The sequence below is a fragment of the Lipotes vexillifer genome, unplaced genomic scaffold (assembly GCF_000442215.2).
Source record: "Lipotes vexillifer unplaced genomic scaffold, Lipotes_vexillifer_v1.1 scaffold600, whole genome shotgun sequence".
Classification (NCBI taxonomy): domain Eukaryota; kingdom Metazoa; phylum Chordata; class Mammalia; order Artiodactyla; family Lipotidae; genus Lipotes; species Lipotes vexillifer.
Window position 1 is genome coordinate 434,102 of NW_006781985.1, and position 24,480 is coordinate 458,581.

The following is a 24,480-nucleotide window of genomic DNA, read 5'->3' on the forward strand; positions in this document are numbered from 1 at the left end:
GAGCAAAAAAAAAGGTTTTGATTTTCCTATCTGTGCATCAGTTCAAATCAGCACAAAAAATTTGCTGAATATTACCCAAAACACCCGCGGTTAGGCTGAAAGTAGGGATGGAAAATTTCAGCCGCCAAGGAACTTTTTAGGGGGGTGGGGTGGAGGCGGCAGCAGCACAGGAGGACGAGGGCTGAGAGGGTGTCTCCAGTGCCACCGGGAACACATTCTGACTTCTTACCCACAGTTGCCTAAGCGATGCTCCAGTGCTTCCTGTTGTAAGTACAGTGTCGCCCCAGGGAGCAGAGCAAGTTGAGGGCTGAGCAGTGAACAACATTCCAGTCCCCAAATGCCATCTGTCACACCATACAGCGTATCACCTCGACTATCTTGGTTTATCTCACCCCAAGTCTCCTGTCATCAGGGTCTGCTCAACATAAGGACTTTCAGTGGTTTTTAACCTTTTTGGGGTCATGAACCTCTTTGAGAATCCAGTGAAAGCTTCGCCACAAGAGTGTACCTACATCTCCGTTACAACCTTAAAAGGCTGTGGACCCCTCCCCCTAAAGCACATCCAAAAACCTTTAGCTTCAAGTAGCCCAGTTAAGAAGCCCTCAATTTCTCTTGACATTCTCCAGGCAGATTCACGAAGCCCAGCTCTCAAGACTACACCTAAGTTTCTATGAGTGTCTAAAATAGATAACCAACAAGGACCTATGTATAGCACAGGGAACTCTGCTCAATACTCTGTAATAACCTAAATGGGAAAAGAATTTGAAAAAGAATAGATACATATATATGTATAACTGAATCACTCTGCTGTACACCTGAAACTAACACAACATTGTTAATCAACTATATTCCAATATAAAATAAAAATTTTAAAAATTCAAAAGCAATAAAAGAAAGTTTTTATGAGTGTCCATGAGCCACCTAATGCTTTAGTATCTTCAGATTTTATCTGCATGTGGGCAAAAATAAACACATGCATGCACACATGCCACACATACACCACACATACACGGCTTGGCAAAAATGAAATGGGAAAGCCGAGCTGGGATTGGAACATATTCATTTAGCTAATTCATTCCTGACACTGAAGCCGTTAGAGGGAGTAAAGGTAGCTTTGGCGAGCGCAGCCATGTAAAGAAGCCAGGGTTGGCTATGTTTTTTCCATTCAATAAACAGCACCACTGAATAAGTTTCACATGCTCAACACTCTCCTGCCCACATAAGAAATCTGTTACTAAACACTTACTGTTCCTGCACAAAGCCTATTTATTTCTAAATACTTTGACTTGTTTTTTTGTGGTGGGTGGGTAGGGAGAAAGTAGAGGGGGCATTACTTTTGGCCTCTGGGTCCCTATCCTTCATCTTAAAAGTCTATGATGGGCTTCCCTGGTGGCGCAGTGCTTGAGAGTCTGCCTGCCGATGCAGGAGACGCGGGTTCGTGCCCCGTTTCGGGAGGATCCCACATGCCGCGGAGCGGCTGGGCCCGTGAGCCATGGCCGCTGGGCCTGCGCGTCCGGAGCCTGTGCTCCGCAAATGGGAGAGGCCACGACAGTGAGAGGCCCGCATAACGCAAGAAAAAAAAAAAAAGAAAAAAAGTCTATGAAATAAAGACATGAAAAACTAAACCAGGACTTTAGACCTAATCCTTTTATTGGCTATATAGGGCCATGAGTTGATTGGTTCTTTAGAATACCTTGATATTATGAACAAGCTAGTGTTTTGACCATTAGACGCCTGCCTTACATGCGGACAGAAACACTCATCCTTGTTGGAAGGTGCCTGGTCAAAGCTCAAGAGGAAAGCAATCCAGTCCAACTCTGACATGACATGACTGGACATTTAAGCCTCATTAGGCAGGATCCTAATCCACAACATTTGACTGAAAATCCTGGAAAGGATAATTTATGTGCTCAAGGGGATTCTAAGGGGAATGCTAATTGGGATGCAAGCTTCAGGCATAGCTGGATCCAGGGAGCCCTCTTGCCCTCTCTTTCCCCCTGGTCTACTTTCCTTTGCTGTCTTCATTCCTAGATCAAGTTTATTGCATGTGAAAACAAGATGGACACCGGAATCTGCGGGCGTTCAGAGGTGTTAGAGCTAGCAGTCCTAGAAGAGAAAGTGATCTCTCTCTCCGTGCCCCAGCCCTCCAGTCCATTTTTCACACCTCATGGAGGACTCTGGTTGTCTCACTCCTTGGGCCATTCACTGCAGACCACAGCCTTTCTCTGTGTCATGATTGGCCATGCCTGGACCACATGATCATCTCTGCAGCCCACAAGAACCACCTGGGATGGGGAGAGGCAGTTTCCCAATGAAAACAATGAGGTTCTGGGCAGACAAAAGCAAACATCCACAAAAAAGACTCTTACGTGAGGCATTTTAACACCAAAGAATTCTCTAGCAATGAAGAACTCACTTCCCACTGAAGAGGAAAGACATCCACCTATAGTGATCCCTAATCTAACAATAACAAGTCACAATCCTCTGCAGAAACCAAGCCCTTCATGGTGTCTCCTCTCACAGAAAGCTTCCTGTGGGTGAAACGAAAAAAGGAAGTAAAGCCAATATACTATTGTAAGAAAGGAGAAATAAATAGTCTAGAAATAACTGAAGAAAGAAAGGTTGCATGCTATTCAGGAAAATACCTCAAAATCTTTCATTTAAGCATAATACTTGCGTTACAGTTGAAAAGAAAAATAGAATGGGTGTGCTTTCACTAGTCAGGTGCAGTAAAGGGCTGGTAGTAAGGAAGTAACGAACAGTAGACTTAGAGGAGCTTATGGAAGGAAAATTCCCTCACATGCATGTTCACCTTCCCCACGAATCTTCTCTAGGTCAGCCTGGGCCTCTGGTCTTTCTTCCCATCACACGTTATGATGCTGTGTTCTAAAATCCCTGAGCAAAGATGCTCTCTCACACACAGTAAACATCCACAGGCCTCAATCAGCTCCAAATGGTATCAGCTTCCGCATTCCCATGCTCCCTTCAGGGAACCCTCAGGAGGATTCTTCTTCCTCTGCCCCCCCATGCTTAGCTGGGAGAAATGGTTTCCTTTCTTTTCCATCCTGCAGTTCCCATTCTTATGAGGCAGGAGCAAAGCCTCAGCCAGGACAGCACACTGGGAGGCCGGCTCAGCAGTGGTCCTCCACTCATTGCTGCCACTGTGCCCAGAGTTTGGGAAAGAGCCCTACCCCCTTCCCCAAGCAAATGCGTATCATTCAGAATCACAGCAGATAACACTACTTATTCTGGTTGTGGCATTCATGATGGGCAACTGCTTTCCTTCCCTCCTTTATTCCTTTCTTATTTAATTTATTCGCTACTCAAAAGGCAAATGCCATCTGAAATTGATGGTCTGGCGCAAAGCACTGTCAAAGAGCAAGGTACTGATGTGCTCAAGCTGGCTTCTGTGATCGTTGAGCCACGGAGGGTTTAGGAGACAATTGCAAGAAGGCAATTCACTCCACTTGAAAAATATACATTTCCAGTCTCTCTTAAAAATCAGAAGATGTGGCAAGACTGACTTTGAGTTCCCACAGGGCAACAATGGCTGAGGACATGGCAAGGCCCTTTGGTTTCCCAGCCTCCACAAAGCCTGCTTTCCTCATTTGCTAGCTGAGGCCTGGCAGGACTTAGGATTGCTACCCTGAGCAGATGTGGGAAAGGGCCGCAAAACGAGGGCACCAAGGCTCACAGCCCGGCCGAAAGCCTCTTTTCATGACGCCCTTCATTTATCTTCTGGAAAAAGCCACAGCAAAGCCAATAGGCTGGTTTCCAGCTGCCACTGAATCTATCCAAACTAACGTGAGCTTTAGTAAATGTGGATGAGGCTACAGTCACAAAAATCTCCATCACCTAAACGCCCAATGAACTCATTCCAGATTTTCTAGATTGACAAAACAGTATGCAGTCATCTAAAATGATGTTTACTGTTTATGATACACAGAAAGGTTTATCATTGATAAAAAGCAGGTTTACCTAAAGTATGTTCTTAACTAGGTGAAAGTAAGTACAAACAAAAAAGGCTGGAATGAAATATACCTAAACATTGACAATAATTTTCTATAGGTGTCTGCTTACAAATTATTTATGTTTTCTTATTCTGTTTTTGTTTTTCCCAATTTTACTAAAACGAGAATACATTCTCTCAAAAACTGAACTAATATTAAGAAGCAAATTAAGAAGCAATGTGCTGGAACCCAGAAAGCCAATAAATATATCCCACTGGGGCAATGGCCATACTGTGGGGTGCCTCCGACTTAATACAAACCAGATCGCCTGCTGCTTGGGACAGCTCTAGCACTTTCTGTACTTTGACATGAGCCGCAGGAAGGGGTGTGCAGGCAAATAAGAGCCCTGCTGATCTAATTCAGGATGGAAGAGGTTGCTCTTCTCAGATCTACTGGATGGACAGCATCACAGGCTGAAAATCAAGATCCAACCACTCTTGTCAAAAGACCTGCCCGTGTATTTAACTAAGTCAATCGCTTATTCCTGCCTCCGTTTCTACATTTGGAAATGGAGTTGATACGACCACAAAGATGAACAGGACAGCGTTTATTGACCTCCACCACAACGTGATACCTAATGTCCGGGCAAAGCCTCGCTTGGTAGATTCCAGGCTCATTTTACTGATAAGGAAACAGGCTCAGGTCAACTGAAAACATGTCCGAAATCCTGGGCAGGTCTGTGGAGGAGCTAGGATTTGAATCTCAAGACTGTCACACTCCAGAGCCCAAGCTCAGAGTCTTGCCCAAGGTCACCGAGGCAGTGAGCACAGCAGTGATTCCATGAATCAAGGGGCATGAATTATGAGTGGCTGAAAATGAATAAGAAACATCCACCAGCCCCGGCAATATGGAAGTGCCAGATAAGAGCCACACGCATGTCTCCTAGCAAGTTGCTAAAACACACTGAAAATGGCATGTGACCAGCCGCTGGGGCGAGGGACTGGAACCCAGACAAAACAAATTGACGTTTTACAGCCTCATTTATTTACACACAAAAAAAAAAAAAAAAAAAAGGAAGAAATTAACAAGGGAAATTTCAATATCAATGAAGTTGCAAGAATATAATGAGCTGTGCTTGCTCCCAGGAGGGATGGCTTTTTAATTATTTTTTCAGATGAACTGCAGTCACAGTGTATTTGATCCATACCCAGCCCACACTCTTTGGAGAGTTAAAACACATTTTTTCCCCAATGTCAAGTTAAAATAAAAACTCATCAGAAACAAAATAACTCTGGGCTCCCACGGCTCTGAAGAGAAATTTAGTTCTGTTTGGTTGCTGCCTGGTATTAGTGACCTTTGTGCTAAACAAACATTTGGCAGATGAAATCTGAGAATAATTCTCTTTGCATCATTAACCGGAATGTGGAGGTCTCCACTGGGTTTCAACAGAAGTGATAAACAAAGAAAAGTGTGACACATTCATGTCTAATGTACGTGCCTCCCGACTTGGAGGAATTGCTCTGTGTATTTGGGTACCCTGCGAGGACTCCACTCTGGGGAAGGCAGAAGCCCTCCTCAAAGAATCCCCTTCTAGTTGGCCCCTGCTCTACCTACAGCCTCCTCTCTGTCTCCATATCTTCCCGTGTGTGTGTATGCACGTGTGTGTTGGTATCACCTGTATATCTGTCTGCCAAACACTCACACGACTCAACACAATCTGCTTTCACCTTGATCCCATTCTGCATTTTTAAAACATCATCATCCACATGTAATAAAACTGCACAGAACTATACACACACAGAAACACACAAATGAGTGCACATAAAATGGATAAAATCTGAATAAACCCCATGAATTGTACCCATGTTCATTGCCCGTTTTTTTGTTTGTTTTTTGGTTTTAATTTGTTTTTTTATTTTTGGCTGCATTGGGTCTTTGTTGCTTCACGCAGGCTTTCTCTAGTTAGGGCTAGCGGGGGCTACTCTTTGCTGTGGTGCACGGACTTCTCATTGTGGTGGCTTCTCTTATTACAGAGTGTGGGCTGTAGGCATGCGGGCTTCAGTAGCTGTGGCTCGTGGGCTCTAGAGCACAGGCTCAGTAGCTGTGGCGCATGGGCTTAGTTGCTCCACGGCATGTGGGATCTTCCTGGACCAGGGCTCGAACCCGTGTCCCCTGCATTGGCAGGAGGATTCTTAACCACTGTGCCACCAGGGAAGCCCCACTGCCCGGTTTTGATACTGTACTACAGTGATGCAAGATGTTACCACTGGGGGAAAATGGATGAGGGGTACAGGGAACTTCCCTGTATTTTGCAACAACTTGTGATTCTACAATTGTGCCCAAATAAAACATTTTAAAAAACTACATCCTCAGATAATTCCTTGAGTATTTGGAAAAAACAAACAAACATGACAATGAAGTTCCTTATTGAAAAGTTAGGACAAAAGAGGCAGGAGTCTCAGCTTGTTTGGTACTGGTCCTCTTGGTACCTGTTATGGGCTGAATCATGTCCCCCCCCCGCCCCCAAAATTCATATATATAAGCCCTAACCCCCAGTACCTCAGCATGTGACTTATTTGGAAATAGAGCCTTAAAGAGGTAGCTGAGGTTAAATAAGATCATATGGGTGGACTCTAATCCACTCTGACTGGTGTCCTTATAAAAGGAGGAAATCAGGACACACAAAGAGACACCAGCGATATGTGCACACAGAAGGAAGCCCATGTGAAGACACAGGAGGAAAAGGCACCATCTGCAAGCCAAGGAAAGAGGCCTCAGAGGAAGCCAACTCTGATACCTTGATCTTGGCCTTCCAGCCTCCATAACTGTGAGAAAATAAATTTCCATTGTTTAACTCACTCAGTCTGTGGTGTTATGTTATGGCAGCCCTAGCAAAGCAATACAGTACCCAAATCCTGCATGCCCCATTCACCTGTTTTTGTCCCCTAGTAACAAGCCCTCCAGCCTTAGCATCCCTCGTAAAGAGGGAAACGGTGGCTGAGTGTGGCAGGAAACTGCATCAAGTAAGGAACGGAGGTCCCAGCACAGAAGAGTCAAATTTTAGGTGACCTTCCCTGCCCATGAGAGGCTGGTGTTCAGCCAGCTGTGGAGTTACCAAACGTGGAAGAGGGATCACAATTTCTCAGAGTTGACCGAGAGGGCAGAACCAGAGACGGTGTGTGCAAAGTTGTGAGAAGACAGATTTCCAACACAACATAAGGGCAATTTCCTAATGGCTATCAAGATTCCACATGATAGGAACAGCAAAGTGAGGGTATGTTGTCCTCAGTTCTGGTGAGAGGTGAGCAGAACACGGAATCCACCAGCTCTAATTTGTGATCTCTACTTAAAGCACCATGAAACAGGGGCACAACCTCCTTCCAGAACCCCGACGTGAACTGTTAGCCAGGCCCCCCGCTTCTTTCTCCTCCCAACTCTCTATTCTGCCTTCACACCCGTTCTCCATTCCCATCACACCTCTCCCCTTGGATTTGAGACACACGGCTATCTTCTCACCTTCCTGACTCCTCTGCTATCTATTTCCCAAAGAATTCAGGCTGTCTTGCAGAATGCCCCTACTTGCACCTGACCCCCTGGAGTATCCACCAGCCCTCTGCACCCAGCCCCACCCACCCCAGCCTTGTCACAGATCCAAGATGTACCTGGAAAAAACATCACTCTCATACCCGGGGCTCAGCCCCATTCATTATCTTAGACAAGTTACTTAACCTTTCAGAAGCACAGATCACCTGTCTGCTTCGTCTATAACAGTAAAATAGGAAAAACAAACCCATGTCCAACGAGAGAGGGCATTAAATATTACAGTATAGATCCACAAGGGAATATTCGTATGCAGAAAGAATGCCATCGAAGAATATTTAGTGACCTGGGGAAATGTTCATGAAATATTAAGAGAGGAATACAGTAGCAAAACATTATTTATTATAAACACAGTTTTTTTGTGTGTAGAAAAGCATACCAATGCAGAAAAAAGGATTTTATATAAGCATAAAGCTAAGGGTAATTATTCTTCAATGATCCTTTTTCTATACTTCCAAAGTTGTCAACAGTGAACATATAATACTTTTTAACTAGAAATAAAGTTATTTTTTTTTAAATCCTTACCACTCTCATTTGGAGGTTTTTCCTCCCCAAAGGAAAAAAAAAAAAAGACAAAACAAGGCACCAACCAACTGCCATAGCAATCTAATGAAAGGACCCAGCGAGTCCATTACATTAGCCTACTTACTCTTGCCTACAATACAACGGGCTGTGCTTTGAACTCAGAGAAACAGGGCAGCTAAGAAAACTGAGCTCATGGAAGGTCACAACATGGGTTAACAGCACAAGTAATTCCCAGAGGGTCGATTGGTGGACCCCACTCACGCCACCATATCAAACGGTTCCCACTGCCACTCTGCTCCATCAGTCTCTCTGGGAAGAAGGAACGCCACGTGCCACCCACGGGTCACCGTCCAGCCATGCTGTGAGGCTTGGCTCCACATTGTGTGGTCCTGAAAAGCCTGCCAGCAGAGCTGCGTGAGTTTTGTCCCCTGGTAATGAGCTCCCCTGGCTCCCTCCCCAGGCTGGGCAGGAATGGCCAGAGAACAGTGCCAGCAGGAGAAGCCCCTTGTGAATGACCATCAGGGAATCCAGGAGTTTGGCAGTGACTCAGCCACAAGAGGCTGAAGCAAACAGTCACTTGGGTGGAAAATATCAGCTTGATTTAATATGGAATGTTTCCCTTTCCCCCTAGCTGTAGGGCGTCTAGGACATGGCTATAGTTGTGCCGAAGGCACCCAGCTGGTGACCCAGGGGCAGGGCTTGTCACCAGTGGCCTGTGGCCAGGGTGCTGCATGGTTATCATCCCCTTCCCTGCTTACACCCACAGGAAAGGAGCAGCTGTGAACAACCTGTGCTTCACACGTGCAAGATTTAGAAACCTTTCAATCTCCAGTTTACACTCCCATGTCAGGCATATGATCAGATGGCTAGCTATGGGCCTCTCTCTCTTACCAGCTCTGCAAGAGCTGGAACCAAGGGGCACACATGCTACTCCACCCGAATGGATACCATCAACACCCACAGTCCCAGCACCAGTCCCTTCAGACTGTCTTTCTCTTGCAGGGAGTTAAGAGGTCATAAGTCATACCAATCCCATTCAGCAGGCTCCCCCAGATACTTCCCGAAGCCAAATTAAGTGGCTTCAGAAACTAGCTCCCTATTAGAGGAGATAAATGCTAAAATAGTCTCATGATCACAAGCACTTTTTATGACCTGTACAATAAATGACTGAACCAGTTATGCTCTGCATATGCATGGTCTTTTTAAATTGTTCCTGGAGAATTCAAACTATGCATGGAATAAAAGGCCACCTACCGAGGCCGATCTGTGCAGAAAGCTTGCTCTCTGTTGCTCCCCGTAAACACAGACCCAGGAAACAAGTTCAGAAGCACTCAGGAAGGCCATCTCCACAGTCCTGTACTGTCATGTTTTGGAATTTGGCCAGATGCCACCAAGATGCCCCCACACCACACAAAAAGACACTCCCAACTCTGTGAATGTTGAACTATCATAGTGGAAAAGGATGCCCGATTAGAAACTTGGTTGAGACTTTCCTCCTACCAAAGACTCACTGTAAATCCCAGAAACAAGGTCTCAGAAAGAGAGAAGGGCCTGTGCCTGGTATGGTCAGCCCTGTGGCCCAAGCCTCCACCTCCCACAAAACCAAAATGAGTCCACATCCTAAAGCTTTGAACCGACAGCCCAGGCCTCATCCAGTGCCAGGAAATACCACAGCCTAACTCATCAGGGCAGACTTCTGAAGAGGGCTCTGAGCCTGATGCTCCAGGCAGGGGCCCCCAAGCAGAGGTGATTTACCACTGGTGTGACTCCGGGAGGCATTCTGGGGAGACACTTTTCTACTGGATTTCCCATCAGAGACAAGAACTCAGCTTTTCACTCCCCATTTCCTTCCATGTGCCCTGATTTATCTACTTGCTGTTACTGCTACCAAAAAATATCTGTCCTAGGGTCCTAGAGTGATATCGGTCAGGTCAGAGACCAATGGCCCAGATGGACCTGCGGAGACTGTTTTGGCTACATGCTGTGGCCCGTGTCCTGGTCTGCAACAGACTCACGAGGAGGGGCTTTCACTGAAGCCTTAAAAGCATCAAAATGTAAAGGATTTCCTTAGACCCCTCTCCCCACTGTGCCCACCTTCACACACAATTATGGAAACCCCTAACCACAGGGAGAAGCGACTATAGCCATCTTCAGCCTGAGCAATCTTCTCTTCTACTGTGTGCTTCATCCCTTGGATGGGGAGATACATATTCTCCACCTTTCTTTCCTAGAGCCTGTTCACAGAGGGCTGAGACATACCACATATTTATTCAACAAAGTCATCTACACCACAGTTGGGACAGAAAGTCACAGAGGAAAATTAGCATTCAGGTGTGTAGCTGTTCTGAACCCTCCTGTCTCAGAAAGCTTGAGCAGCGTATGGTGGAAACCTGGCAGATAGGAAGCTTTTTGAAAAATTCTTATCAAATTCTATTTTAACCTAAACTTCATATTATAATTAACTTTATACTCCAAGGCACACAGCTTTGGGGAAGCACAAAGCTTCCGTGGGTGGATATAATTTTTTCAGAGCTTAGCACCCAGTGACTGGGGTCATGTCATACAATCCAACAGCTTGTGGGAGGCAAAATTAAACTTGGTAAACAAGAAATGGAGATGCTCGGCAGGCCAGCCCTCACCCTACAAATGACCACGCAGCAGTGCCTAGAAGCAGGGACTAAGGAGCCACGTTTGCTGTAAGTGTAATTCACCACTTGGATGTTTCTTAACCCAACACCTGCAAATGGCTCCCACCCTCCCAGTACAAAATAGCAGAAATCATTAGAGCACAAAACATTTTTTCAAAGTTCACATGTACCTTATTTCTTCCCAAATATGCAGTTCCAGTGCATACCCCGTGACAGAAAAAAAAAAAAAAATTACGGAAAGTTACCAACTTTTAATAATACCAAATGCTGGGCATGCAATCCCCTTTCTCTTTGAGCTGCAATAGGACAAGGACCAGGAGATCATTTTGATGATTAAAAACAGAGTCTCCAATGTGTAGATCCCCAAGTATTCCTCGGTGGCTAATGCCGAATAGCCCAAAGTCCAAACACACACAAAAAGGCAGATAAATAAACATAAAACTTCCCCTGACCATGGCTTCCCACTCAAGGTTTATTGAGGCTCTAGCACAGCAGAGGTCAAACTCTGCTGCACATTGGAATCACCTGGGGAGCTTTTTAAACACTACCTGCCCAGGATGCACCCCAGACCAACTACCCCGTAATTTCTGGAGGTGCAACTCAGACATCAGCATTTTCCAAAACACCCGAGATGTGTAGCCAAGTCTGAGAACCAGTGCTCTGGGAAAATTAGAACTTCAGAGGCCCACGTTTCCTTCTTCTGTTAACATGCCCTGGTTACTGACACAGAATCAAGCAAAAGGGAACAGCACCCCTGGCTCTGGGGCAGCTCCTTACCTATGTAGAGCGAGGAGTCCTTCCTCCGCACGTGGTCGTCGATGTAGGAGACGCCCAGGGGCTGCACGGGGGTAGCACCGATGCCCAGGAGCACCTGGGCCCCAATGAGCAGCAAGTACATCATGTTGGTGGCGGTCCGACTGCGGCAGATGAGGTCCGGGTCGGGCCCCTGGTCCCCGCCCGAGCCGTTGGCGGCGCAGACATCGCGGCCCTCGGCACCCCAGCGGATCTCGCCCGCCTCGTACTTGTACTGGTGGGTCAGGAACTCAGGCAGCGCCGACAGCAGCGCGCCCAGGGCCATGACGATGCCTCCGCAGCCGATGAGGCGTGGCCTGTGCCCGCGCGCCCCAAAGTAGCTCACGAAGAGGATGAGCGCCAGGTTCCCGATCTCGAAGCTGCTGGCGATCACGCCCACGTCGGCGCTCTGGAGGTTGAACCTCCGCTCCAGGGTGGTAAGGACGCTCACCTGTGGGGTGCAAAATGCAATCTCAACGCCAGTGCTGATGGAAACCACCCGGGAGGCCCCCTTCCCGTCACGCAGCACACCTGCCCATCCCGGATCCTCCCGCCTCGCAGTTTTTTTTGTTTTGTTTTGTTTTGTTTCTACCAGCTGTGCCAAGTGATTTAAACCTTAAGAGTCCAAAAACCGTTTACTTAGTATGATAACCCTAACTTCATGGTTAAAGAATTAACTTCCATCGGGGAAGAGCTTTCCTTGGCATCTGTTTCCGTTCTGAAAGATTCTGCCTCACTGCATAAGAACGACCTCTGCATCCCCACGGCCGCCACCATTTAAGGCTCATGAGTCCTGTGAAAGTCCTGAAGTCCACAGCTTTCACAGGCTCTCTCCCAACTACATCTTATTTATGAAGTCCATGCTGGAGGATATAGGGTCCACGGGCTTTTTACCAGGAGGTTATTAGCAAAGCATATTGAATAAAATAAAAACACAAGGAAACAAAAACCTGGGAGGGGAGCAAAATGGACAAGCTAGATTAGCTCATTAGGATAATCATTAGCTCTTCACTTCCTTCTGGAAATTTCCAAACAGTGGACATTTCCCTAGAGGTAAAGACATCCCTGAATCCCTGACTGTTCTGTGCACTCTAGCCCCACCGAGGTCCCTCAGGTGGTATAGTTTGATGACTTTCCCCACCTTTGCATCCTTGTCTGCCCTTCCCCTGTTTAACAAATATCTACTGAACATCTGCTGTTGGCTTCACAATGCCCTAGACACAAAAGACAGAAACAGGAGGAAGGGATGACACCTGGCCTCAAAGATGCCACCTAGCAGAAAGGTAGACACGTATGTTGGTTACATGTTACATTCATGATGCAAAATCACAGTAGGAGGGTCAAGAGGAGCTGCATCATTTTAAGGCTCCTTGAGGTGGAGAGAAAATGCAAATGGCCTCCCTGTCCTGCTGCTTGCAGGTTCCACGCAGGGTATTATCAGCAAGACAGCAAGACTCCTGTCGTAGGAGTCCTAGTTGGGCAGGGAAGAACACTCCAGGCAAAAGGAACAGGGCGAGCAAACGTTGGGTGGCATGATTTCATAATGGAATGGAACGCACGTAGTGAAAAGACAGGTTGGCAACAGACTATAAGAAGCTACAGAGGCCACCCTAAAGGAATCAGACAATCCCCCCAGCAGTGTGGTGGAGAGAATGCAGAGCCTGGAGGGAGGAGCAACTGGTTTGAACTGCACACCTGTTATTTCCTTAATTAGCTCTGTGACTTTGGTCAAGTGAACTTAACCTCTTCAAGCCCTGATTTCCGTGAAATAGGAATAATAATGCCATCCAGCAGGATGGATGCGAAGATTAGACATAACCATAACGTAGGAAAAGTCTGTTAGCACAGAGCAGCCTTACCCTACATGGCCAGAGAGCATCGAGAGAGGTGGGGAAGCTGAGGGGTGCAGAACCAAAGCTCTGGGGTCAGGAAGCCTGGGGCCATTGTGACTGTGTGACCTTGGGCAAGTCACCCCATGCTTTCACTGTCCCATCTGTAAAACAGGTATGAGTGCTACCTCTTAGAGCTGGTGCCAGGCGTAAACACACGTATGTATAAATGCTAGGTAAGGGCTATCCATAACGATGATCGCCATTTATCCTTGGGTATGGGGAACAGCAAAGGCTCTAAAAACATGAGAGTGACTCGGGTATGGTCAGAGTGTGGAGAATGGATCGAGTGGAAGAATGCAGGAGCGAATGCCAGCAGAGAAAAAGGCTGGACTATTATTGAGAGAAGGAAGAAGAAAGGGTCAGTACCGTGGCAATGGAAATGAACAGGAAAATCTGAGATGCGTCATAGAGGCAGCATCATATTTTTGGGGAGATTTGGCTGCCTCTGCTGAGTGACTGGGCATGTGCTGCTAAGGAAAGTAAGAAGAGTCAGGGGATCTAGCCTTCCTCCAAATGTATAAATATGGGCACTGGTGTCAGCATCCCTGCACCCACAGCCTCTCTGCAATGTCCACACACACATACACACATTCACACACCTGTGCTGATTAGCATGCCTCTATTCTATTTACCTTTATTATAGAAAAAGACACTAGCCCAGTAATTCCCGTAGCCTCATTTCAACCCCACACATTTAAACAGACTCCTTTAACCCAGGGGTTTTCAATGCTACCTTCAGATTGGATGCACTTGGGAAAGCATTACAAATTTCAGATGCCTGGTCCCTCCGTGAGTTTCTAAGCCAGGGCAACCTGGGTGCTGGGATGTTGTTAAAGCCCCCCCAGGTGATTCTATGTGGGTTAGCACAGCGCTAACACAACAACACAAACTACTGCAGCCTTTCTGTCAGCACTGGGCCTGGGGGTGAACTCTGCAGGGCAGTATTCAACACTGGTGCAGGTCCCTGTTCATGACCAAGGATGGGACGTCTGTGTTGCCCTCGATCGCCGGCGTTCCGATTCTGATTCCTGTTTCCATTGTGCTTCTAACCAAGTCAAGGCCAGCTCACAACTCATGCAGCCCTAGTTAATTATTTTTCAAGCACCAAGTACTGGCCATTGTCGAGAAAAGAAGTTTAGCGAGTCCTGGTCTCATTAAAATGGCTTTCAAACACTCCCAGAGATCCTTCTGAAAGGTCTGGGCGAGTGAAAACAAAGGTTTCATTTAGTCCCTTCTTTCCTTCGTAACACAAACAAGCTCGATGGAATAAATGCTCTAACAGAGGCATATAACAGGTATGGAAAAACAAAGGCAGACAGCCTGACTGCCTGAGAGCTGCGGGGGGGCCTGGGAGGTTCACTCAGGCCTTGATGACGGGACTTGAGAGATGCCTAAAAGAAGCCAGATGCAGAACTGGACGCATGTAAGCAGGGTCCCCTGGGTTCACCAGAGTCACCTCGAGCAGGCCGGCAGGTCTGCAGCCTGGTGACCTCCACCTCAGGAGTAAAAGGGCAACGGCAGTGGGAGGAAGGGTGGGCAGAAATGGAGCAGAAGGCGTATTTCACTTCTGTCACAAGGCTTCATGACATCCGTACTAGGCAGATCTGAAACATGACCGCCTCTCCGTTCCAGCAGGTGTGCCCTGTCATAAAATATCACACAGGTGTGGACATTTATGATGACACAAGGATGGTGAGGAGAGAGGCAGCTGTGGGCAAAACAAAAAGAATCTGCTCTTCTAGAGAGGGCAGGGGCCTGTGCCTGCCATTCTTGTCCTGAATCAAACTTGCTCTTTGCAGAGCGACCCACAAGGGTCACAGGAGTAGTACAGTCCTTACCTCCTTGACCCCGTGGCCTCTTGAAAGCCTCAGGGACACCTCTCTGGATCCAGAGTTAAGCTACACAAACATTCTGAAAAGACGCTTTGTGGATCAATTAGGTCAGAGGCTAATGTCTTCACTCACTTAAAACACAATTTGGAGAAGCTGGACTAATTAAATAGGCATGAGGCCATAAACCCACTTGTGGCTTTTAAGTGGCAATGAACAATCCAGCAATGAGGAAGATGCCTGCTAAGGGCAACGGCTGTCTGTACTTAATGGGCAACAGGACTGATGGAAATGTCTTTCTTGATAATTAGACACGAAGGGGCCACAACTCCGGGAGGAAAAGAAAAGAGGAACTGTCCTCACCTTGCACCAAGTAGATACAAAGTTATTATTAAAAGAATGCAATATTTATCAGGTTTCTGCTACCACGATTCAAAAACAAAACAAAACAGAAAAACCCGCCTGCATTTCAGAATCTCCTGGAGCACTTGTTAAAAATATAGATTCGGGCTTCCCTGGTGGCACAGTGGTTGAGAGTCCGCCTGCCGATGCCGGGGACACGGGTTTGTGCCCTGATCCAGGAAGATTCCCACATGCCGCGCAGCAGCTGGGCCTGTGAGCCATGGCCGCTGAGCCTGCACGTCCGGAGCCTGTGCTACGCAACGGGAGAGGCCACAACAGTGAGAGGCCCGCGTACCACAAAAAATCTCTCTCTCTCTCTCTCTCTCTCTCTCTCTATATATATATATATATATATATATAGAGAGAGAGAGAGAGAGAGAGAGAGACATAGATATAGATATAGATTCCCAATCCCTGAGATGAGGCCCAGGAGTCCAAGGTTTTATAAAACCCCCCCAGGGGCCTCTGATGCCAAGATGGGGAGGGGTGAACACCACTGACATTTCAGGTGTCCACACACACACTCAACCATCAATCGAGAGCTATGGTTCTCAACCTTTACTGGCAGCAAAATCACCTGGAGGGTATCGGACTGCTGGACCCCCAACCTCAGAGTCTCTGATTCAGTGCATCTGGGACGTGTCTGGGAATTTACATTTCTAATAAGCTCCCACACGTGATGTGGATGCATGTGGATGCTGCTGATCTGGGGACCAGACTTTGAGAACCACTGCACCACTGGGCTCTCCATCCTCAACAAACCTGTCTCCCCTCAAGATTAAAGAGCTTTTTTTTTTTTTTAATTAGATGCCAATTAAAAACACTCCCTCATTTTCCAATTCACGTCCAGTCTCTTCTTCTCCTATGGGAAAGCTGGGTGGCATCTGGGGGAGGCTCACCTCTTAGGAAGTCTGAGGTGCACACTCTGGTCACCTGCCGAGATGGGGGCCCAGCCCAAAAGGGAGAGCTGCGGACATGCTGGCAGAAATGCTGTGAGACAGGAGGCACCCAGAGACCACAGCCAGGGACAGATGGGCCTTTCCTCACCTCTGAAAGGGCCAAGGTTATCAGGGACTCACGGAAGAAGCAGCCAACCTCTTGGAGCAGCAGCTGAAGCTCAGAATTGCCCTCGTGAGCCTTCCCACAGTCTATTTTCTTATTCTGGCTCAGGGGGGTGGGGACTGGACTAGAATCACCTGGAAAAACACACAAGCACCGCCCCCCCCCATGCCCAGCCCACCACCACCAGGACTGTGATATCATGTGTGAGAGCTGGGCCTGGGCATGAGTATTTTCCAAGCTCCCAGGTGACTCTAACACACAGGCAGGCAGAGGTGTGTGTGTGCAGAGACTCCTGGTATAGCCCCTGCACAGGGGCTGAGTGTGCAGGGGTAGTTACAACATTGCACCCTGGTCCTATCCACGTGGCGCTGGAGCACCGGAGCCTCAAGTTCAAATCTGGCTTTGAGAGTGCTTGGCCATGTCAATCTTTCTGAGCTGTTTCTGCACCTGTGCGGTGAGGATAACAATACATGCATCATGAGGTCATGATTCAGCAGCTGGCGCACAGTAGGTACACTTAAAAGAGCCATCCTCATCCCTGGCGTGCATGCTCTGTGTGACTTCCAATTCGATGCCACACAGAGCCTGCTTGGCGGGAGGTGCAAGGAATATAACTACGGCTGAGAGAGAATCCCTGCCCTGTGGGGGTTCACAACCTGGGGAGAGCAGAAAGAAAGGGTCCTAACAGCACAGGCTACTATGCAGGGTCATGCAGTAAAGTGGCAGGGGGCTCAAGGGAATGAGAACACACCTTTGGCTGCATGCGGAGGAAAATCGATCTGGGATGCACCAAGGATGAACTAGATCTTAATAGATGGGCATGGGGGTGGGACCACAACATTTTTTTAAAATATATTTTATATTGGAATATAGCCGATTAACAATGTTGTGACAGTTTCAGGTGCACAGCAAAGTGACTCAGCCATACACAAACATGTATCCATTCTCCCCCAAAACTGCCCTCCCACCTAGGCTGCCACATAACATTGAGCAGAGTTCCCTGTGCTATACAGTAGGTCCTTGTTGGTTATCCTTTTTAAATACAGCAGTGTGTACATGTCAATCCCAAACTCTAGGCTGCCAACATTGAGCAGAGTTCCCTGTGCTATACAGTAGGTCCTTGTTGGTTATCCTTTTTAAATACAGCAGTGTGTACATGTCAATCCCAAACTCCCTAACTATCCCTTCCCTCCACCCTTCCCCTCCCCACCCTTCCGGGTAACCCTAAGTTGGTTCTGCAAGTCTGTGAGTCTGTTTTTGTTTCGTAAATAAGCTCATTTGTATCATTTCTTTTTAGGTTCCACATATAAGTGATATCATATGATATTTCTTTCTCTGTCTGACTTCACTCAATATGACAATCTCTAGATCCATCCACGTTGCTGCAAATGGCATTATTTCATTCTTTTTTTATGGCTGAGTGATATCCCGTTGTGTGTATGTACCACATCTTCTTTATCCATTCCTCTGTTGATGGACATTTAGGTTGCTTCCATGTCTTGGCTATTGTAAACAGTGCTGCAGTGAACACTGGGGTGCATGTATGCTTTCAGACCATGTTTTTCTCCGGATATATTGCCAGGAGTGCGATTGCTGGGTCGTATGGTAGTTCTGTTTTTAGTTTTTTAAGGAACCTCCATACTGTTCTCCATAGTGGCTGTATCAATTTACATTCCCACCCACAGTGCAGGAGGGATCCCTTTTCTCCACACCCTCTCCAGCATTTATTGTTTGTGGATTTTTTGATGATGGCCATTCTGACCAGTGGGAGGTGAGAGGAACAGCAAAGGGAAAATTCAGACCATCCCTGGGGAAAGGGAGGAAGACCTTTTTGGCCTCAGAGTGCCATGAGGAGATAAAACGGCCTTAAAGACTAGGTTGAGGGTTGATTTGGAGGTCTTTGGGGAGCCATCCTTCAGTAACACTATCCTGGCAGGTGTGGCGCAGTGTGGAGGGAGGAGAAACTGCCCAGGCAACTATTTCAGCAGAGCTGGTGAGAAACGAGGCTTCCGTAGGGGCGTACTGGCAGAACCACAGAGAAGGGTGCCTGTGTGTGATGCCTCAGATGTAAAGAGCAGCAGAGCCACGGCTGATGGGAGGCCTGGGTCAAGGAAACTGGAGCTGAAAAAGACTCTGGGGAGCCTGCCGTGCCTCAATCCAGAGCCCGTGTGAGGGCTGAGGGAGCTGCGAGGCTGGGGAGAGCCCGTGAGTACAGAGAACCTGCATCTAAAAGCCCCTCTGCTCGGAGAGGCACGGGACACCACAGCCCAACAGGCTGCCGCCCGGTGAACATGGAGGAAGCTGTACCTTCAAACAACTCGCCCAGCTGCGAGGCCCAGTGCTGCTGGGAGCAGATGCAGAAACAGTGTGGATGTCGACCTCACATTAAACTGTAGTTAAAGAAAGACCCAGAGGTCCCCTTACTGGGGCTCCTGAACAGGCATCAGCACACTTTTTCCGTGAAGAGCCAGACAGTAAATATTTTCGGCTTCTGGGCCACTTGGTCTCTGCAGCAACTCCAACTCTGTCATCCTAACACAAAAGCAGCACCTGTAAGCAGTATGTAAATGATGGCCACAGCTGTGTTCCAAGAAAACTTTATTAACAAAAATAAGCCATGGGACTTCCCTGGTGGTCCGGTGGTTAAGACTCCGCCTTCCAATGCAGGGGGTGTGGGTTCGATCCCTGGTCAGGTTCGAACCCTGGTCGAGGAGCTAAGATCCCACATGTCTCGTGGCCAAAACACCAAAACATAAAACAGAAACAATATTGTAACAAAATTCAATAAAGACTTTAAAAATGGTCCACATCAAAAAAATTTTTTAAATCTTTAAAAAATAAAAATAAAAATAAAAAAAAAATAAGCCATGGCTGGATTTGGCCACAGGCCACAGATTGCCAAACTCCTGCTCGCTTCTCCGTCAATCCAGTTCGGGAAATTGCCTTATTCCTGAGTCTGGCAATAACAATGCTGGCCATTTATAACAAGTTTGCAAAGCACTCCTGTTGCTGCCATGGAAAAGCCATTCCGGGCACAACTTCAATGCAAGTTTGTTTTTTAATCCCATGAAAGGAAGTTGCAAGCCCATTTCAATTGCTTGCCTGATGTGCCAGGACGTGGTCTTGCAGCAAAGGCGGGAAGGGGTCCAACCACAGAAGCCCAGAGAGCATCTCCCCAGGATGAAGCAGCAGCAGCAGCAATTGCTTCAGGTGAGGGAGGCACACATTTTGTGGTTTTGTTTTTCACTTGAACAGCAGCTCCTTGGAGCCAGTCATTTAGGGCACAGGGGAAACGGCGTGCACGAGGCATTCATTTGTGAATTCCAGGATCTGAGGTTTGCAGAGCCAGGTAACAGAGGACAACACAACAATGAGTCCTGTAATTGCCCTGGTGGCCAACAGACTGCCCACCCGCCTCGCAGGTTGGCCAGGGAAGACAAACAGTCAATGTCGCTTTATTTCTGATGGAATGATTTAGCCTATTTCATGACCACATAATAAACGGGTGTAAATTGACCATTTTTTCTTAAAAAGCAGAGTAAGAATTACATGGAGAACCTCTGATTTAGATATGACTCTGGCCTTCAGCCCATGCCAAAGGCACTGGTGTGTGTAAAGGGGTGAGAAGAGCGGCAGAAGGAAAACATGAGGGATTTTGAGAGCCACACACGAACCACACATTTAACACGCCTGCAGCTCCCTTTTCTCATCTGTAACGCGGAGGTGATGATTCTGCCCTCAAAGCTTGCCACGATGAGGAGGAAACGTGCTGTCCAATGCTTGTCACTGTGACTGCAGTTATGCCTGGGGTTGCGAATATGCAACATGGCCTTACCCTTCCTCGCAGCAGTATCCCAAGAGCCTGCCAGCTCTCTCTGCACCTGGGTCTTTAACAAGAGACCATCGTTCCCTCTGGTCAGCCTGCTGTCTGAGAGTCAGAGTCTTGGACGCTCTTTCCTTAGAAAGGCCTCATTCGTCTGCATCTCTGAGACTTCTTCTCAGTCATTTCCTGCATCCTTGTGCATTATTTGCATCTTTCTCAGACCATTTTCCCCTCTGAAACCTGTTTCTTAGTTTTTCTCTTCTACTCTCTTCCTTAAATAGCCCTAAAGTACAACAGAGGCATCTTTTTTTATTATTATTATTCCTTATATTTAGTGAAATCTTATGTTCATTTAATTCTAAGAGAATGTGTAAAGTTTTATGATCTTCTTTAAAAAAAAAAAATCTCTAAATTTTCTTCCTGCTTATGAATCTCGTCATTGATTTTTCTCCATAGCTCAGTGGTCCATCATAGAAAAACAAGGATTCTCCGTCCCTGCTGGGTACAGATAATAGAATTTTCTTCCACTCAGTGACTGAGCTGTAAAGGCACTACTAGAAATTTTTGCATCAGTCCTATTATTAATAGTCTGCGTTTAGTACCTTTCACAGGAATTGAGAGCATTCTTTCAATTCACAATTTATGTGGTGCCAGGTCTCTTTTATTAGAGAAGCTTCAAGAACAATAGTAGTTAAATGATTGCGTCGGCATTCAACAAAAATGTAGAGGACCAGAGTCTTAAGAGATTTCCATCTAACACACTAACAATGTACATACACACACACACACACACACCAGGCAGAGCTGTTTTCACTGAATCAGACTCTCTGTATGCCCTAGGGGCCGGGCTTACACTGTCAGAAGGACTGGAAACCCCAGATTGAGCAGCCATGTCAAGTTCTAACTCCAGGGCTGCAGGTGTCCTTAACCAGCTCATAGTATAATAGAGAAGACAACTATGAAAATAGGCAATTATCACAAAGGGCCGATAGAGCTGCTCTCTGCCAGAATAAAGTAGAGTCAGTACCCAAAGAAACACTAGAGTTAGTACCCAGTCACGTGGGAGCGACGTGGCGTCAGGGCAGGGTACCCTCCGGAATGGGGACAATATTCCTTACAAGCAAAAGAACACGTATTAGTTACTTATCCAGGGATGGTCCTGAGGGTTTTACATCGATTGACATATTTATTCTACACGATGATTCCAGAGGTAGGTCATATTATAATCCAGTTTTACAGATGAGAAACCCGAGGCTGGAGAAGATGACTAGCCCGCTGACAGCCACGCAGCTGGTGAGCAGAGGGGCAAGGACTGAAGCCCAGTCCCACAGACCCCATACCTGAGTGACCAAGCAATATGCTTCCTGCCTCGGTGAGGTTCCCCTGACCCAGGTGGTAAAGGCTAATGGGCTCTAGCAGCAAACTTGCTGCTTAAAAAAAACAAAAAACTTAGTGTTAGAAGCTAGGCAGGCAGGAAAAGCATTATGAAGTCATAGATAATTTTGAAAATTCTGGGTTGAACAAAGATAAACAGGTTTCTCTACAAGACTTATGAGAGATTTCCAAATGATAATATTCATTGTTCATCATCCATCAAAATATTGATATATATTTCCTGAAACTCTCCTGACTATGGAGCCTTCTTTTTTCAAATCCTGTGCTTCCCTTGAGAAATATATATATACTTTCAGAAACACTAGGTTAAGGCTGATATGGGCAATGTTTTTAATTAAGTACTAGAAAAAGCTCTGCTTTTCCTAGGAACTAATTTTATCATCGTCCCCACCCCCTCCCCCGCCAGCTACCCCCAACCAAAGGCTATTAAACAGTATGATTATAGCTGTATTTCCCTTTTTGCTTTGCTTCCCAGGAACCTCTGACTCAAGCCTGCAGCCATGCTAGAGCAATAATGGTGTGGGATGCCAGGGCTGCACTTAAGCATTTCATTTCTTTTTCTTCCTGGTCTCCCGATTTTACTTGTAATTCCACAGGAGTATATGCTACATATAAACTGCTTTTACCAGGACAGTGTACAAAGCCATTATATATAATTCCTCAAGAGCAAACCACCAGACAGGTAGGGTTAAGTCCTAAGTACCAAGATCATCTACTTCCACCTAATTATATCCTCTCTTAGAAATGAATCACCCAGATAAGCTGAGAAGAAAATAGTATGGTTGCCAAAGCTTGTGCATCCAGGTGTAAGACAGACAGAGGTCAGAACAAAACAGTGCCCGCTCACGTGCATTAAACAGCTTCCAGAAGACTAAGAAAGTCCAGTTTTGGTGTCAGAGCAATGAAGGGAACAGCCATACACCTTAAGAGTTCATCTTCCCTGACCTGCTCACACCAGCTCACTGCTCAAATCCAACTGTGGATACTTCCACTGTTATTTCAGTGCATCTCAGGCACAAAACACCCTCAAACTTCACCTAAGACACACAGTCATGGATCGCAGGAACAACAGACGTTACTGTCAAAGTGGGTGTTGAGGATGATCTAGCCCCTTCCCCATATTTTACTGGGAGGACCCAGGAGCCCAGAGCAGTGAGGTAATTAGACAAGGATCACACACCTGTAAGTGACAGCAATGCCTCCTGATGCTGAGTCCAGTTCTGTCCCCCCGACCATGTTAGAAGAAAAGTACTCAGCACTACTTGGTCTCACTCCCCCCTGAGTAAAACAGTCTCCTGCTTGTTGGATGCATGTGACCTTGTTCAAGGAGCTAACAGTGCTGTACCAATACGTAAACTAAGTACCCAAAGGGGTACCTGTAACTGATCAAAGAACTAGAGAAGCTGACGTCAAGTGTGGATGTGACAACAGAACCTCTTCCTGCTGGATTCAGAAGTGGAAGCCTACTCGGAGAAGGACGGGGGAAGGGAGGGAAGGCACTGCGGGGCACCCACTTCAGCTCCACCCAGAGCTGTCCCCTTCCGTTCCGCACAGCCCCCTCTGCCCACGCATCCCTTTTTGTCGCCTGAAGACCTTCCTCCACCACGTTGCCCTCTTTGCTGTCTCTTCCCCCTCCACTGGCTCCATCTCCATTCCATCCTCAAGCTTGACCAATGCCCATCCATGTTAAAAACCACAACTTAAAATCACCTTTCTGGTCACTGCCGTGAATTCATCTTTCCTTCCATCAAGGTCATAAAGAAACTCCATGTTTGCCAGGTAGAAGGCTCAGTTTCCCACGCTCGAGTCAATGCAGAGCAATGGGGCTTCCCGACTCTCCTAGGGCCGTGGAAGCTGCTCTTGAGAAAGCTTCCCCATGAGCTCCTACATCTTAAATGTGAGTGTTATTTTCCTGCCCTTCTCACACGGGGTCTCCCTGATTTCTGACATAGCCGATCCCTCCCTCCTGACATGCACGGCTTAGCTGCCCTCCATGCTCCTTTCCTCCTCCTTGTCTCTCGTTCTCTTGGCCAGGATTCTCCAAGGTCACACCTGATGGTTCTATAGTCACTGTACAATTCTCATGGGGGGGATCCCCACATTCTCCATTCTCACTCCCTCTTCCCTGAATTCCCCCAAGTGCATTTGCATGGGCCGCTGTCCTCTTTCCTGTCTCACCTTATTCAATCCATCCCCAGTTAATTCTCTACATAAAACTCTCCAGTGATGCCCACTGCCAACTAGAAAAGCCCAAGCTCCTTGGCTTGGACTGCCTGACCCACCAAGATCTGGCCGCATTCTGCCTCTAGGTCAGCCTCCTGCAAGAATCCCTCCTTGCACTTTCCTACACTGGCCTGAATCTTTCTCATCCCCTGGCCCTCAAATGGGCAAATACCATCCCTCCCACGCCACTCACCTCAGAAACCCCTATGTACCTAGCAGCAGGCATTTCAAATGACACCTCCTCCGAGAATACCCTTCACCTTCTCCCTGGCCATGATTATTTTGGCCTGTCTAGCATCCCTCATGAAGGATGAAACTCCTTGAGAGCAAGGGTTGTTT

At 47.0% G+C, this 24,480-nt stretch overlaps 1 protein-coding gene across 2 annotated transcripts in view; it reads right to left on the reverse strand.

Moving 5' to 3' along the window:
* The window catches only part of SLCO3A1 (solute carrier organic anion transporter family member 3A1), a 321,290-nt gene that overhangs the window by 244,185 nt on the left and 52,625 nt on the right, over positions 1–24,480 (reverse strand). For both annotated transcript variants that reach the window (XM_007454893.1, XM_007454892.1), the window contains exon 2: positions 11,501–11,966. In XM_007454893.1, coding sequence (XP_007454955.1) covers positions 11,501–11,966 — 466 coding nt within the window. The remainder of the gene's footprint in view (positions 1–11,500; positions 11,967–24,480) is intronic.